This window comes from Podarcis liolepis, assembly GCF_965112155.1.
Source record: "Podarcis liolepis genome assembly, chromosome: 2".
Classification (NCBI taxonomy): Eukaryota; Metazoa; Chordata; class Lepidosauria; order Squamata; family Lacertidae; genus Podarcis; species Podarcis liolepis.
The window spans coordinates 70,247,702-70,265,243 of record NC_139555.1 but is presented as its reverse complement, the minus strand read 5'-3'; the positions used below and the strand labels follow the sequence as shown (position 1 = coordinate 70,265,243).

Sequence of the window (17,542 nt, the reverse complement as noted above, 5' to 3'; positions counted from 1 at the left end):
TCGTTATTGTAAATAAGGTATATTTCAAACAGGTCCTACTGCCATTTCAAGAACAGAGTTGTATCATCATTAATTCTCTTTTGTGCACCATTTTATAACAAAACATCTCGTTTAGTCAGCTTCTAATTGTTTCCCTTCCCCCACCCCACAGTTGAAATAGACTACCTCAGTGCTTGCTGTCATGGCTCCAAAAAGGAAATTGTCCAAATCTGATGTGGAAGGAGAAAATCTGATGGAAAACTTACCAAGTATGTAAAGCAAGAATCTTTCCTGTCATCTGGCCCAGTATACCTGAAGCATCTCCAACCCCATCCTTCAGCCTTCTGGTGGTTCCCTCACTGCAAGAAGTGATGTTACAGGGAGCTAGGCAGAGGGCCTTCTCGGTAGTGGCACCCGCCCTGTCGCACACCTTCCCATCCAAGGTCAAGGAAGTAAACAACTATCTGACTTTCTGAAGGCAGCCCTGTTTAGGGAAGTTTTTTATGTTTTATGTTTTATCATGTTTTTAATATTCTGTTGGGAGCTGCCCAGAGTGGCTGGGGAAACCCAGGCAGATGGGCGGGGTATAAATAAATAATAATAATTATTATTATTAGGCAGAAACGCCTGCCTTTTTAGTAATACCCAATGCAACAACAAAAATATTCATAGAGCTCAGTGGTGTTTCCCCCCAGCCCTGGAATACTTTTTTCTCCATGGTTATGAGCACTGAATACAGTGGTACCTCGGAAGTTGAATGGAATCTGTTCCGGAAGTCCATTCAACTTCCAAAACGTCCAGAAACCAAGGCGCAGCTCCTGCAGCCAATCAGAAGCTGCGGAGTCACTTTGGACTTTCGGGTTGCAAAGAATGTTCACAAACCAGAACACTCACTTCCAGGTTTGCGGCATTCAGGAGCCAAAACGTTCGACTCGCAAGGTGTTTGGGATCCAAGGTACAACTGTATATAAATTCACTGTAAGCTCGTTGAGAAAAATTACAAAGGAGAAAATTCTTTATATATCATAAAATGAAAATAATATCCCACAATCGTGATAATCTTGCTTTGTTTAAGTAATGACATACAGGATTGCTGACAGGGACTTAAATTATGCTCCTACATTTTATGCAGAGTCTGTACATATTTTTGCCACAGTGAATGTTCCATCTTCAGCAGAATGCTAGCTTCACTCCTGAGTTAGAGGCTGTGGAATTGTATTGCGCCCTTGGAAGCACTATGTGATAGTTTGGAAATGGAAAAGGAGTCAGGGATATTTTCAGAAGTCACACTGTACCTAATGGGTCTCATAACAGTCCTGCTGTTCCCAGCTATCCTATTCTTCCCAGCTTGAGGGGAGACCTGAGTAAACTGTTCTTCTAAAGAATTCACGAGTGTTTTGTAATTGTGGTGTAAGTGAGAACAATTTCTCAACCTCTTCTTATACTCCACACTTGAGAGGGGGGCTGGGGCTTGTCTGTGTCTTGTTAAACTTCCAAGTATTTGGCGCTCCTGTGTTTTTGGATGTGATCCATGTTTCCCTCTCCAGCTTGAGAAAAGGGCTGTACTGTTATACTGTTTTTTGGAGGTAGTCTTGGTACATAAGAAGCACAGTAGGATAGAGATGAGCTTCATCCTTCATCTTGAGCTTGGAGATGGGAATTGTTCCTGATTTTTACACCAGACACTGGTGAAGTACAACATAAGGTCAGGGACAAGACAACATGCATCCTTTATTGGCCACAAGTCTTGGCTGGCTATTTGTGGTGTATATAATATTCCATAATTCTAATCTGAGGGTTTCAGAGGAGTGATGTCATCTTAACTCTCTTCACTGTCCAGCAATTTTAGGACTGGGATTGCAATCCACAAACCACTTACTCAAATGCTTTGTTAGTTGCACCCTTTATACTAGGGATGGGAAATTAGTGGTCTGCTAAATATTGTTAGACTCCAACTCCCATTAGCCTCAGCCAACATGGCCAATGGTAAGGGATGCTGGGAATTAGTCCAAATAACATCAGGAGGGCCACAGGTTCCCTAACTTTGCTTTATATCCTGCTTCCTCTATTGTAAGATTTCCCAGACTTGGGCCTCCAGCTGTTTTTGGACTACAACTCCCTTCTTCCCTTGCTAGCTGGACCAGTGGTCAGGGATGGTGGGAATTGTAGTCCAAAAACAGCTGGAGACCCAGTTTTGGGAAACCCTGCTCTATTGTATGTATTTCCTACACTCTCTTAGAAATTGTTCTAGGTTGGAATATATAGCCCTTGGGTTCATCTTCCAAGGGACCTGAAACTTTATACAGTACAAACTTCATGATATAAAGGTTGATTTTTTCCCATTTATTTGTTTTGAGGTATTTGACTCTCAAATATGACATTTATCTTACGCTAGTAACTTTTCCATCTTAGAAACAAAGAAATCTTGCACGCTTGGTAAGAACAGATCCATTCCCAAAGATGGAGTAGTAGAGAACAACAATGTTTTTGGGCAGCTCCTCAAGACAGGAGGAATTATACTGAAAGCTGGAGAACGACAGAATGAAATAGGTATATACTTTCATGACATTCTTAGCAGTAATTCTAAAAGGAAATTAAAGTGTAAAACATTTACCTGCTGGTTTTCTGCTACTTTGCACAACTATTAAAAATAGAGGAGCTCTGCTAGAAATGTATTTATTTAATTTTACCTTTTTAGCATTCTTGCCTCACTACCTCTATGCCAGGGAAAGTTTTGCCGGGTGGATTTCTGCCTGTCACGTGGCAGTTAGTGGGAAGGGCAGAAAGTGACAGATTCAGACTATTATGACATGAACATGACAATGTTTGTCCTTCTTGGCACTTTTTCCATAGCTGTGGATGGAGCAATTTTCCAGAAGAAGTTGCATCAAGCATTGAAGAAGCACCCTTCTCAACCACAGGTATGAACTGGCATTATTTCATGTCTTTGAAATTGAAGTGGGCCTGTATTGATTCTAACACCCAAAGCTCTCTGTCTCTGTCCATCTCTCTCTGTGTGTCTCTCTTCTGACAAACACACTCTCCCAAATTAAAATCTCTTTTTCAATCCACTTCTCTTATTCTTTACCTTGCATTTTAAATATATGAATTAAATAAAAACAGAACACAAGAGAAAAATAGGAGACCTCCATAATCGATACAGAGTTCTTGCTTATGATTCGCTGCTGACAGATCTGGAAAGAGTATGAAACCAGTCACTGGATTTTTCCATTAAAAAGTAACAATTTACAAATTACAGTTTTATGCATCCCACACAAAGATCAAGAACAGGCATTGTGTAAACAGTAGGCTTTCACTGCTTGATTTGCACATTCATGCATTTGAAACAGTAGGGATAATTGTTCAGCCTTCATTTTCTCTCTCTCCTTCCCTCCATCCTGTCTAGATTGGTGAGGAGTTCATCAGTGGCTTGGAATCCCACATAGAAAACAGAGATCACTTCAGGAATTGTCTTCTACCATGCATACCCACACAAAGTCAGGAAACAAGGTCAATGAAAAATCTCATTTGTTTTCTCCCTGCAAGTTGCCATGTGAATGGTTTAATACTTGCAGTATGTTACCATGACAGTGTAGTAAATGACTACTTGTATATACTCCAATCTGCCTCTGGACTGCAGCTGGAGGTGTTTTTTTAATGTGTTGTTTTTTTAAAGAAACAAACTTAATTCTGTTGTAAACATATACACCTTTTAAAGGTCAAACTCTAAACAGCAACAAAAGAGAAGGTACTTGGGGTTAAACTAATCTGATTTTATTTATTACATGTGTGTCCCTTTGTCTAAGGAGCTCAAAGTGGGGCAGGGAGCGCCTATCACAAATACAGTATATTGTTTTAAACCCAGGTACTCACATGACGCCATTTTCTAATAATAATAGCAAAGTGTCTCTCTCCATTACAGTAATGCAATCCATTCATATTGTGAAAGCCTCATTAAACTGCTCCTTGGCATTGAGATATTACAGGTAAGATCACTTTCCCATGCAGTTCTCCCAACCATCTCCCAGCTTCCTATTATTGATTGATTGATTGATTGATTGACTGCATTTTATATCCCAACCTTTTCAGATTGGCATAGGGGGAAAAACACACCAAGACTGTTCTTGCACTACAAGCTCACAAACTAAAAAGGCATAAGGGAAAAGGAATGGGAGGGAGGAGGGAAAAGCAACCTTAAGCACAAGTTCCCAAAGTTAAAACCAATATAGAATCATAGAATCATAGAGTTGGAAGAGACCACAAGGGCCATCGAGTCCAACCCCCTGCCAAGCAGGAAACACCATCAGAGCACTCCTGACATATGGTTGTCAAGCCTCTGCTTAAAGACCTCCAAAGTAGGAGACTCCACCACACTCCTTGGCAGCAAATTCCACTGTCAAACAGCTCTTACTGTCAGGAAGTTCTTCCTAATGTTTAGGTGGAATCTTCTTTCTTGTAGTTTGGATCCATTGCTCCGTGTCCGCTTCTCTGGAGCAGCAGAAAACAACCTTTCTCCCTCCTCTATGTGACATCCTTTTATATATTTGAACATGGCTATCATATCACCCCTTAACCTCCTCTTCTCCAGGCTAAACATGCCCAGCTCCCTTAGCCATTCCTCATAAGGCATCGTTTCCAGGCCTTTGACCATTTTGGTTGCCCTCCTCTGGACACGTTCCAGTTTGTCAGTGTCCTTCTTGAATTGTGGTGCCCAGAACTGGACACAGTACTCCAGGTGTGGTCTGACCAGAGCAGAATACAGTGGCACTATTACTTCCCTTGATCTAGATGCTATACTCCTATTGATGCAGCCCAGAATTGCATTGGCTTTTTTAGCTGCCGCGTCACACTGTTGGCTCATGTCAAGTTTGTGGTCAACCAAGACTCCTAGATCCTTTTCACATGTACCGCTCTCAAGCCAGGTGTCACCCATCTTGTATTTGTGCCTCTCATTTTTTTTGCCCAAGTGCAATACTTTACATTTCTCCCTGTTAAAATTCATCTTGTTTGTTTTGGCCCAGTTCTCTAATCTGTCAAGGTCGTTTTGAAGTGTGATCCTGTCCTCTGGGGTGTTAGCCACCCCTCCCAGTTTGGTGTCATCTGCAAATTTGATCAGGATGCCCTTGAGTCCATCATCCAAGTCGTTGATAAAGATGTTGAATAAGACCGGGCCCAACACAGAACCCTGTGGCACCCCACTAGTCACTCTTCTCCAGGATGAAGAGGAACCATTGATGAGCACCCTTTGGGTTCGGTCAGTCAGCCAGTTACAAATCCACTGAGTGGTAGCATAGTCAAGACCGCATTTTACCAGCTTCTTTACAAGAATATCATGGGGCACCTTGTCAAATGCCTTGCTGAAATCAAGGTAGGCTACATCCACTGCGTTCCCTTCATCTACCAGGCTTGTAATTCTGTCAAAAAACGAGATCAGGTTAGTCTGACATGACTTCTTTTTCAGAAATCCATGCTGACTATTGGTGATCACAGCATTCCTTTCTAGGTGCTCACAGACTGTTTGCTTAATGATCTGCTCCAGAATCTTCCCTGGTATTGATGTCAGACTGACTGGGCGGTAATTATTTGGGTCCTCTCTTTTCCCCTTTTTGAAAATGGGGACAACATTTCCCCTCCTCCAGTCTGCTGGGACTTCGCCTGTTCTCCAGGAATTCTCAAAGATGACTGCCAGTGGTTCTGAGATCACATCTGCCAGTTCTTTTAATACTCTTGGATGCAGTTCATCTGGCCCTGGAGACTTGAATACATCTAAACTAGCCAAGTATTCTTGTACTATCTCCTTAGTTATTCTGGGCTGTGTTTCCTTTGCTGAATCATTTGCTCCAAATTCTTCAGGTCGGGCATTGTTTTCTTTATCGGAGAAGACTGAGGCAAAGAAGGCATTGAGGAGTTCAGCCCTTTCTGTGTCCCCTGTTTGCATTTCACCATCTTCTCCTCTGAGTGACCCCACTGTTTCTTTGTTCTTCCTTTTGCTATGAACATACCCATAAAAGCCTTTTTTGTTGCTTTTAACCTCTCTAGCAAGCCTGAGTTCATTCTGTGCTTTAGCTTTTCTGACTTTGTGTCTACATGTGCTGGCTATTTGTTTCAATTCCTCTTTGGTGGTTTCCCCCCTTTTCCATTTTTTGTACACATCCTTTTTTAATCTTAATTCAGTTAAAAGTTCTTTAGATAGCCACCCTGGCTTCTTTAGGCACCTTCCATGTTTCCGTCTCATTGGTATTGCCTGACGTTGTGCTTTTACTATCTCCCTCTTAACAAACTCCCAGCCATCATGAACTCCCTTTCCTTTTAGTATTGCTGTCCATGGGATCTCACCCAGCACTTCCCTACGTTTTATGATGTTGGCTTTCTTAAAGTCAAGAAATTGAGTCCTAGTATGCTTGGCTGCTCCTTTCCGCTGTATAGTAAACTTCAGAAGAGCATGATCACTCGCGCCTAATGATCCTTCCACATCTACCCCACTAACCAGGTCATCGACATTGGTTAGGACCAGATCTAAAATGGCTGTTCCTCTTGTTGCTTCTCCCACTTTCTGGACAATGAAGTTGTCTGCAAGGCCAGTGAGGAATCTGTTTGACCTTATGTTCTTGGCTGAGTTTGACGTCCAACAAATATCCGGGTAATTGAAGTCCCCCATTACTACTATCTCCCTTCCTTTTGCATGCTTGGCCATCTGTTCCAGGAAGGCATCATCTATGTCCTCCGTTTGGCTTGGGGATCTATAGTAAACTCCCACAATGAGGTCTCTGTTATTCTTCTCTCCCTTAATTTTGACCCAAATGCTCTCACTTTGGCTTTGAGGTTCTAAATCTTGGATCTCTTCACAGGTATACACATCCCTGACATATAACGCCACTCCTCCTCCTTTCTTGTCTGGTCTGTTTCTCTGAAATAGATTGTATCCCCCCATTATTACATTCCAATCGTGGGACTTATCCCACCAGGTTTCAGTGATGCCTATTATGTCATATTTAGTTTGCTGTACCAAGAGCTCAAGCTCATCTTGTTTATTTCCCATGCTTTGCGCATTAGTGTACAGACATTGAAGTCCATTAATCATTCCTCCGTGTCTCTTATTTAAGGATTTTTTCCTCCCACCACTAGGTCTGCGTGCTGTTTGCTCCATTTGGTCTATGACATTTGGATGATCATCTTCATTAATTGATAGGCTCCTACCTTCAGGAGCACTGTCTCCCTCCCCCACAGTAGTCAGTTTAAAGCCCTCCTGATGAGGTTTCTGAGATTTTTGGCAAAAACATTTCTCCCAACCGTTGTGAGGTGCAGCCCATCACTTGCCAGAAGTCCATCTTCAAGAAACTGCAGTCCGTGATCTAAGAATCCAAACCGTTCCTGTTTACACCATTTGCGAAGCCAGCTGTTCACTTCCACTATTTTCCCCTCTCTCCCTGGGCCACGTCGTTCAACTGGGAGGACAGACGAGATGACAATTTGTGCATTTAGTTGCTTCAATTTTCTGCCGAGAGCCTCGTAGTCTCTTTTGATCTTCTGGAGGCTATTGCTTGCAGTGTCATTGGTTCCCACATGAACCAAGAGGAAGGGGTAATTGTCAGTGGGTTTTATGATTCCTTGCAGTCGTTCAGTTACATCTTGGATCTTAGCCCCGGGGAGACAGCACACTTCCCGAGACATCTTGTCAGGCCCACAGATCACTGCTTCTGTTCCCCTCAGTAGGGAATCCCCTATCACCACTACACGCCTCCTCTTGGGTTTGGTCGGGGTTCTTCCGTGAGCTGTCCGTTCCAAGGTCGCCTGCACATTCCCTGAGGACTGACTTTGCTGCTCGTCTTCATATACCTGATCGACTGTAATGAGGGAGAGATCCTCAAATGGAGTCTGCTCTCCGTCTTCCATGCTAGGGGAGAGGACCTCAAAGCGATTGTGTATTTCTAAACAATCAGAGTGAACCCTGGGCCTCCTACTTCTTTGAGTCACGTTTCTCCATATATCTGGCTCCTGTGTTGGTGAACTAGCCTCCTTCTCAGGGGAGTCCCCTGTCTCCTCCTTGGTGGGGACGGTGTGCTCTGTTGCTTCCAAGAAGAGCTCCAGCTCTCTAATTCTTTGGAGCGTAGCTACACGTTCCTCCAGTTGCTGGACTTTGTCTTTTAAAAGGGCAATCAACATGCAATTGTTGCAGGTAAAGCTGCCTGCAACCTTTGGCAAGATGGCAAACATTGCGCAGGAATTGCAGGCGACTGCAGCTGTTCCCTCCCCTTCCATCTTGAGATCGTGTCGTTGGGGGTGGCTACAGAGGTCCTCCATCATAAAAAGCTTGAAGACAGGACAAATAACTTCCCCCACAAAAAAAACACACCTAGGTCTCCCCCAAGCAACGTTTGAGACTAGCGCCCCTAAATCTAAAAGATGGGTATAACTGCCCTGCAAACTCTGATAAGCTCCTCCCACAGCTAATCCCCTGCCTCAACAGAAACCCTGCCCCCTCTGACCTTTACACAGGGAAAACAGCTAATCAGCCACAAAGAAACACACACACACAAGAAAACCCTTTTTGCTCCTTCTTCAACTGCTGCCCTGCAAACTGAGTTACAGTTCTGGCTTGCCCTGACAAAAAGCAATCCCACTGTTAAAGTACTCTACACACACACACACACACACACACACACACACCTGTGGTTCCCCTGGCCCTCTGGAGTAGAGTTGGAGAAGCACAGAATGGGGAAGGTCCTATTGCACAAGCGCTGAATACTGCGCTTCATAGCAGAGAACTCTTCTTTAACAGTGGATGATGGGGTTTGGGTCTGCAGTGTTGTGTACACAGTGTGCTACCTCATTGTAAATGTAATTTCTCAAAATGCCTTTTTCTTTTTGGAAGCCTGCTGTTATAAGACTACTATTTGAAAAACTCCCCGAATTTTTTCACGAAAGGCAAGTACTCCACTATTTTAACTTGAAATGTTGACTGCTCTGCATTTTCCATCTGCTTCTCAACTGCTTGTTGAAATCCTCAAAACTTGATCTCGTTAGCATGCATGAAAGATTTTTAAAAAATCTTTGCCACTCATGCTCTATACTCATTTAAGGTTCAGGAACTTGGACAAACTTGTGGTCCTCAAGATGTTGTTGAACTCCCATCAGCCCTGACCAGCATGGCCAATAGTCAGGAATGATGGGGGTTGGAATCCAACAACATCTGGAGAGCCAAAGGTTAGTAGTCACCCCGCTATAGAGGACTGAAGTTTAAGCTTTTACTGTGTGTTCTTTTTTGCTGTACAAAGCAAGTTTTAGATGGCAGAATAAATGAATGGATTACAGTGAGCTGTCACTTCCTGGTGCAACTAGACTTCTCTGCAACCCTTCCTCTCCACAGGGAAGTGGGACCAATTCGGATGCTCCTGCCCCACCACTTAATGGATCCAAATGGTTTCCAGAGAGTGGTAAGGGATGTTTTATCCCATGCTGATGGCCTTTTAGCTGATTCCTTGGTGGCCCACTCTGGTCATCTCCTGCTTTGACTACTGCAATGCACTCTGGGTGGGGCTACCTTTGAAGGTGACCCAGAAACTACAACTAATGCAGAATGCGACAGCTGGTTCCCTCACTGTGACAAGCGAAGTTACAGGGAACCAGGCAGAGGGCCTTCTTGGTAGTGGCACCCTCCCTTTGGAACACCCTCCCTTCAGGTGTCAGGGAGATAAAGAATTGCACAACTTTTAGAAGACATCTGAAGGCAACTCTGCATTGGGAGGTTTTTAACACTTGATGTTTTTATTTTGTTTTTAGATATGCTGTAAGCTGCCCAGAGTGGCTGGGAAAACCCAGCCAGTTATGTGGGGTATTAACAATAACAATAACAATAACAATAACAATAACAACAACAACAACAACAATTATTATTATTATTATTATTATTATTATTATTATTATTATTATTACCTTGCTGTTGATCCTGAGGCTGGGTTTCTTGCTTGGCTGAAAACTAGTGTGTATTGCATCTCCTCAAGTGGCTCATATACAGAATGGCATGGCATATTTATTTTTAACAGAATTTGTTAAAAGAAACTATAGTTCTAAATACATTGGATTTCGAAAAGCATCTAGAGAGGATTGAGAGCAGTCCTCCATAGCTGCATCTGGAAGTGACTTCAGAAAGAAGGGTTTCTCAGTAATAAAAAGGAACAAGGGCTTATGTTTTATCTCTTCTGATCTTTCAGTGTGGGCAGTGATGGACTCAATTTGCCTCGGCTCATTGTCAATCAGTTAAAATGGCTTGACAGGATAGCTGACAGCAAGGCAAGTACCACCAATGCAATCAATTACCGTATGTTTCTCATGGGGTATTGTTTAACATTCATTCAGTGAGCACTAGCAACGTGCTAGTTAGATGCTGGTTTCTTTAACCCAGAGATGGGAAACCTTTTTGAATTCATGGACCAGATCTTTATCAGATCCTAACTTTGTAGGCCAAATTTGATAGGTGGATAGGAATGCTCACCTGTCAATCATCTGACATTACAATGGCATTGGGAGCTTGGGTGCTTTGAAGTCTCATAGTTGGGATTTCAAAGAACTGTGCACTCACTGTGCACAGGTTTCAGAATTTGCCTTGGCTGCAAGTAAGTTGAGAGCTAGGCACCAAGACAAGTATCATAAGGGGGAGTGTGAGAAGTGGAGTGCAGGTGTGATTTTTGAATTTTGGTGTGTTTGCTTTGCTGTTGTTGCTGTTCAGTTTTAAATTAATTATTTATATTTTACGCATTGTGACCAATTGTGACGGCTTATAGCTTTTAGCAATAAAGATTTTATTCATTTAAAACTCTTAAGGCTTCAGCTTTATCACATATCAATTTCTGTGTTCATGACTAGTTTCTACAGCAGATTTGGGCACTTTCATATCTTGCTATGTACATAAGACAGGGCATTCTAATTGTACCCACTGACAAATCCACAAGCAGTGCCTCTGAGGCTAAGTATTAGGTTTGGGCAGGTACATATGAGTGCAGATGATCTTTCAAGTAGCTCTATCCCAGGGCTTTAGCAATCATAACCAGCATTTTTAATTGGGTCTAGAAATGAACTGAGATATTGTGGAGACAAAAGAGATAAGCATTTAAAAATATTTGCATGCTAAAAAAGTACAAAATAATATATGTCTGATAAATAAACCAATCACTTAGCTTCCATTCTGGATGCATATGTAGCATACATTTGATGGCTTATCTGTGTTTAAGCTGTCAGCATTAAGGAAATGCCATTTTTCTGAATTCCTGGTGTTCTAAAGCTTTTGATCATCTGCAGGATCTTGTTCAGAAACTCATGCAGATGATTTGTGTTTCTCCTCCACCAATCCAACACGACATAATCACAAGCCTGCCAGAAATCCTAGAGGATTCTCAGCATAGTGAAATTGCCAGAGAGCTTAGGTAAGTTTGATGCTGCCATGTTCTCTTTTTATTCTCTCTATAATTTTCTGTTAGCTGTTTCTGGTGCCTTAGCTGAAGATACCTTCTGACTAGGCATAAGGTGAAAAGAAGTGAATTTAGAGTGCATCCAGACAAGAGTGACCAGGACTCGCATTAAGTTTGTGGTCCATTAAGACCCCTAATCATTTTCACATGTACTATTGGCAAGCTAGGTGTCCCCCCATTTCATATTTGTACAGCTGATTATTCCTGCCTAAATGCAGAACCTTATGTTTGTCCCTATAGAAATTCATTTGGTTAATTTTGGCCCAGTTGTCCAATCGAATCCCAATTCTGTCTTCTATGGCATAGCTACCCCTCCCAGTTTGATGTCATCTGCATGTTTGATTGTCATCCCATCAATTCTTGCATCCAAACCCTGACATTCAAGAGACTGCAACCACAACTGTAAGACACTGCTGTGTCTCAGTTCATGCTTTACAGGTGTGTGTGTGTGTGCGTGCGTGCGTGCGTGTGTGTAATTGCAGTTTCAAAAGAGTTCTGAGAGGGAAGGGCATTGAGTTGCCTAGAATTGATATAAGGAGCCTTCAAAGCATGAACTCTGCACATAGTATTTTCTCCATGCCAATCTGATTATTCACAAGAAATGGTGGTGGCATCATAACCCTTAAGGCTGTATCTCTCAGTTCATTGCTGCTGTTGCTGCTGCTGCTGCTGCTGCATTCAGTGTGGTCTTCATCTGATGCACTGACAGTCTGAGCTTTTCAAGTGCTCCATAAAAAAGCAAGATTTCAGCAGAACCCCACACCCTCCTCTTCCTCTTCTTATAACACATGGATAAAACCAGAAGGCCACAAAATTCAAACAAAGTTTTTATTGAACAAGGTCAGTTGATCCTGATGCATTTCAACTACCGTAATTAGTCTTCAGGGCAGAAAACTGCATCACACTTCAACATTCTCATATATGGTCATATATGTTTTTATTTTTGTCACAGGCTGCTTCCTTCCATATTTGGGCATTTACTGTGGAAGAGCCATGCTTTGTTCACTTTAATAGAGCATCTTCATAGTATCATAATCAAAACAGCCTCCTCCCATGTTTTCCCTTTTCAGTTTCTGTTCCTCTCTCCCAGAAAATCTACTGTGCTTTGTTTATTTAACACAATGGAACAGCTGCATAATTTCTCTTAAGTGTAGATGAACCATTGTCTAATATCTGTTTCTCCCCACACTCCTTAATTGCAGAGTGGGGAAGATCATGACTGAGAGTGCAGCCGGAAAGGGGGGGGCATGGGTCATTATTTAGCCTAATCCCTAATACCATAATCTCAATTAAAATACCCCCTCCTCCTCGCCAACTACAGAACATTATTTAGATTCCTGAAATCTCAAAGCAGAGTTGCTGTTCCATTTACAGCTTAAAGGAAACAAGAATGATTAAATCATCCACATATGGAAACACCCACAGTTTAAAATGGATATTTTGTGTTTTATATTTTATTTTCTTGTTTTGATTGTATATTTTAAAATCTTTTGTAAACCCTTTTGTGTATCCTTGATTGAAAAAGAAAGACAGCAAACACGGGCGAGTTACACATTGTAGAGATAAGCAATAAATCATTCATAAACTTTTATTGTAGCAGCCTACAAAACTGTCTTTGTACAAATTGATACTGGATGGACTGTAATCCAGTATTGCAGTTTGGGAATGTTGCTAGATCTTAAAAGGTCATTTTGTTGTCCTGCATTTTAGTTCGTTATTAAAGGAGAAGACTGAGCTATCTGTTCCAATCCTTGATGCCCTTTCCAGTTTGAATCTAGATGTGGGACTTCTGTCTGAGGTAGGAAGCCCTGTGTTAAATAGATAGGCACACAAGCAAGGTATAAGTGTTACTTAAAGTCATGATATAGGTGAGACTAGGTACTCTTTGTACATAAATACATACAGGCATTCAGGGAGAGCATAGGAGAGTTAGAAATTATGGGAATTAGGTTTGCCAAGGCTGGAAGTAATGCATTTTCAGATCTGAAAAATCCTCATTAACTATAGCACGTGGATCCCAGGTTTGGATAGCAGACACATTAACATGCAATCTTGGTGGCTGCTCTGTAATTATGAAATCCTTTCCCTCTGGAGGCTCCCCTAAGCTTGTTCCTGATCACTTTCTGGAAGTTCTGAGTGACTTAAAATATGGGGTAGTGCTTGGTGGTCATTTTTTATTTGAGCCTTCAGGATTCTAGTATATTCGCAGCCTGTGTGAATTTTCCACTAACAACTGCTGAGAGCCCTAATAATGAGGTAAGGAAGAACTGTAAATAAACGCTGCACTTTCCCCTGCTCCTACAGCTGAAAAATGTCCTGCTCTCAACCTAGGTGCGCCAATCTGTTATGATCACAGTCGGTGCCGTAAAAGTGGAAGATTTGCCTGTAGTAGTAAAATTTATTCTCCGTTCCGTCAAGGCCACAGATGCAACAGAGGTAAAGTGTCTACTATTAAAGCTGAAAAGTATACTCTTTAGGAATGCAGAGATGACTTTGTTGGGATAAGCACTCAAACATTTATTTTATTTCTACATGTGTACAAGATGAGCCAGCGCACACCTCTGAAACTAATGTTATAAGTTCATGATTTCCAGTTGCTTTAAATCCTTTTTATCTTTTTACCTAGGCAGATAAGAGTATCATTTGGCTAAAATTTTTCATCTTTTAAGCAGGTGCATGACTCTTAAAGAAGTGTGACCCCTTTCTCTGTGCTAAATGCTTGCTTGGCATATAGTAGTCAAAAACTGAATTATGGCTCACAGGGCAGCAAAAGACATTTCTTTTCTTGCTGCATACAAAGGGTTAAAACCAAACTTTTTTTTTTAAATGGGAATAATTTCTTCCTTTTTTATTGCTCATTCAGCATTCCCTTCCATAAAAGGAAGTAGAACTAGGTTTGCGTTTGTAAAAACTATTTTAAGTATGATAGTTAAAAAAATATCCTCTTTTCTGTCTAAAAACAATGTTAAGCTTTTGTTTAGTTGATGATTCTGTATAAATTATAAAAAGTATTTTTGCAGGCTCCTTCCTTGACATTTACCCCATTTACACTTTTTTTCTCCTACTCCACAATCACTGTCTTAAAATATATGACCATGAATGTTCGTGCGTATTTCTGAGTAATAGCTGCAGAAACCTATGCACTGTGTTATGCAGGTAATTTCTGACCTTCGTAAGAAGCTGGACCTGGACTCGTGTGTTTCACTTCCACTGATTCATGTTTCTCAGACCAAGTTCAGGAGCCAGACTCGGACAAGGTTTGTGTGTTGACATTCAGCTTCACCCAAAGACTTGCAGTCTCCGTGCATGAGCAGTTAGAATGAGGCAAAATCATAGCCTCAGCGAAACATAGCAAAGAAAATATTACATCAAGTTTCTGGTGCCTTTGTTTGCATGGATGGGATTGCAACATTTCATCTCCTTTTGAACGTGTTCACTTTGAAATCTCACTATTAAGTTGTTCTCTCCCTTTCAGCCAAAACAGCATCACCATCACAGCTCTATATTTATCTATGTTCATCTCCCCTGGTGGGTTCCCCCTCCTTTTTTGGGTAGTACATGTTCACATACACACAAAACTAAGAATCCCCACCTGATCCTTGAAGAAGAACATACAGATTCCACAGCTTATCTGCCACAAGGAGGTTTCCTTCTTAAAGATCATATGAATCTTTGGGTAGATCTAGGAGTCGCCTACGGGAGTAGGAAATATTCCATATGACAAGGGTAATGGCTAGAAAGGGGTTGTGTGGCGTGTCCCCAACACATGGAGAGCCTTTCCACCAACAGCAGCTACCAACTATCTGATAGAGGTTTGACAGTTCTTCACACCAAGAGGGTGATTGATACAATGAGGGGACCCAAGACCTCAGTCTGCACTTGGACAATCCTAAGCATTCCGTGGCATGGCTGGTGTGTTAACTCTTGCATCTCCTCCAGCTGTTGCCCTCCTTCTTTGCCATTTATTTGCCTTAGATGGTACTGCTGCTTTGTGCAGTTATCACTGCTGCCTTCATTTTAGTGGCTTCCCACTTTCTCGCTCCCTTTCAATGCTGCTGTGCCTTATACCTGCCAATGCATTCTTTTGTGGGTGGCAATTTAGCCACCAAAGTTAGACTTTACCTGCTTAGCTGCTTTTGTGGTTAAGATGACGGGCTGCCTATCCATCTTGTGCTTCTTTTCAGTCTGTCTGCAAGCCAACTGTGTGTCAACCAGGACTGCGTCAAGCTCCTTTTTGAAATTATAAAGTCTGCTGTTAAATTCCAGAAGACCATTTCAGAAGGCTGGATTAAGGTCAGGGTGTATTTTCTCTGTGGGTATGCACTTTTGCCAAGTTGTTCTTTCTTTCAGATGCAGTTCTATAAAAAATATGTACTTCAGATTTTTATTTAAAGATCCTTTTAAAATCTATTTCCTTTTCAGTAAGGAAATTATATGTGAATGATAGAATCATCACAGAACGGCTCTGCTGTTGAATTCAGACTTTGAGTCCTATTTGAGAAAATCAGAACAGAATAGAATAGAATCACAGAGTTGGGAGGAATCTTTTGAGGACATCCAGTCCAGATTCTGCAATGTAGGGTGTAACATACAATCATAGTCGTTGAGGAAGAAACGGGAAAGGAAAACACTTGATAGAGCATAACCATATGTAGTAATGAACATGGGCAGTGGAGATGGACAGGCACATGCGTGGCTAGTCTAATGACCAGCATACACTTATGCGAAGGGACAGCCTTGCTAACCATGAGCTATCCTCCCTATTCAACACCATCTCTTGATGATGTAATCCTCTCATTGTGCTCTGAAGCCTTTCTATCTCCCTGCTGCCAATGCAGGCCGTCTTAAGCAGCAATCCAATACCCACTCATGGGGAGCAAGCCCCACTGAAAGTGGGACCTGCCTCTGAGTGGACATGTATAAGATTGTGCTGTTAAGGAGGCTTCCTTAACTCTTCCTCATCTGGTGCCTGAGTTCCAACCTGAGTTTGTAACTTTGGCAGTATAACATCTGGCTGCCTGGAATTACTGCTAGGAATGCAGAAAGACTGGGAGTAAATTCCTTTCCAAACTTATTAACTAATAGTCAAAAGAAGATAAAATAACACAATAATCCAGGAAGATGCAGATAATAGAATCATAGAATTGAGCTGAGTGGAGATTTGAACCCTGGTCTCCCAGGTCCTAGTCCAACACTCCAACCACTACACCACCAGAACAGAGGCTTATATTCCTGAAATGGGATGAATGTCTCTTTTCAGTATTTGATGGTGAGCCCTAATAAGTTCCAGGAGCATTTTGACTCATGTGGCAGAAGTGCCCAGGTGTGTTTCTCCTCCCCATTCCCATAGCACAACCTTTGTCCTAAGACTGTGGTAGAAGATATGTACAGTGGTACCTCGGGTTACATACGCTTCAGGTTACAGATGCCGCTAACCCAGAAATAGTACCTTGGGTTAAGAACTTTGCTTCAAGATGAGAACAGAAATTATGCAGTGGCGGCGGGGGGAGGCCCCATTAGCTAAAGTGGTGCTTCAGGTTAAGAACAGTTTCAGGTTAAGAACGGACCTCCAGAACGAACTAAGTACTTAACCAGAGGTACCACTGTATTAGGAAGGTTCCAATAGGTTTACACTAATAATAATAATAATAATAATAATAATAATAATAATAATAATGATAATTTATTATTTGTACCCCACCCATCTGACTCTGTTGCCAACCCAGCCACTCTGGGTGGATTCCAGCATATATAAAAACACAGCAAATTATTAAATCTTTTAAAGGCTTCCCTATACAGGGCTGCCTTCAGATGTTTCCTAAATGTTATATAATTACTCATCTCCTTAACATTTGATGGGAGGGCATTCCACAAGATGGGCACCACTACTGAGAAGGCCCTCTACCTATGTCCGACTTGTGCATGATTTCATGTGATCCCAGCAATCAGCTGGAAATATGTGTTTAGTCTCTTGTGTAGGGTGGTTATTTGTTCAGCATTGGCAACTGTCTTTTCCGCTTCTGTTCTAGGCCATTGAAAGTGTTGCTTCTGCCTCTGACCATAAGGTAATATCTTAGATTCTGCAGTAGCTGTTCTCT

General features: G+C 41.9%; 1 protein-coding gene across 1 annotated transcript in view; it reads left to right on the top strand.

Moving 5' to 3' along the window:
• The window catches only part of FANCD2 (FA complementation group D2), a 40,894-nt gene that overhangs the window by 999 nt on the left and 22,353 nt on the right, over window positions 1–17,542 (top strand). The window contains exons 3-15 of the mRNA XM_083488640.1: window positions 152–248; window positions 2,392–2,529; window positions 2,833–2,900; window positions 3,386–3,489; window positions 3,902–3,965; window positions 8,852–8,904; window positions 10,191–10,269; window positions 11,275–11,399; window positions 13,155–13,242; window positions 13,776–13,880; window positions 14,601–14,701; window positions 15,629–15,737; window positions 17,474–17,509. Of these exons, the coding sequence (XP_083344766.1) occupies window positions 182–248; window positions 2,392–2,529; window positions 2,833–2,900; window positions 3,386–3,489; window positions 3,902–3,965; window positions 8,852–8,904; window positions 10,191–10,269; window positions 11,275–11,399; window positions 13,155–13,242; window positions 13,776–13,880; window positions 14,601–14,701; window positions 15,629–15,737; window positions 17,474–17,509 (1,137 nt within the window). The 5' untranslated portion in view covers window positions 152–181. The remainder of the gene's footprint in view (window positions 1–151; window positions 249–2,391; window positions 2,530–2,832; window positions 2,901–3,385; window positions 3,490–3,901; window positions 3,966–8,851; window positions 8,905–10,190; window positions 10,270–11,274; window positions 11,400–13,154; window positions 13,243–13,775; window positions 13,881–14,600; window positions 14,702–15,628; window positions 15,738–17,473; window positions 17,510–17,542) is intronic.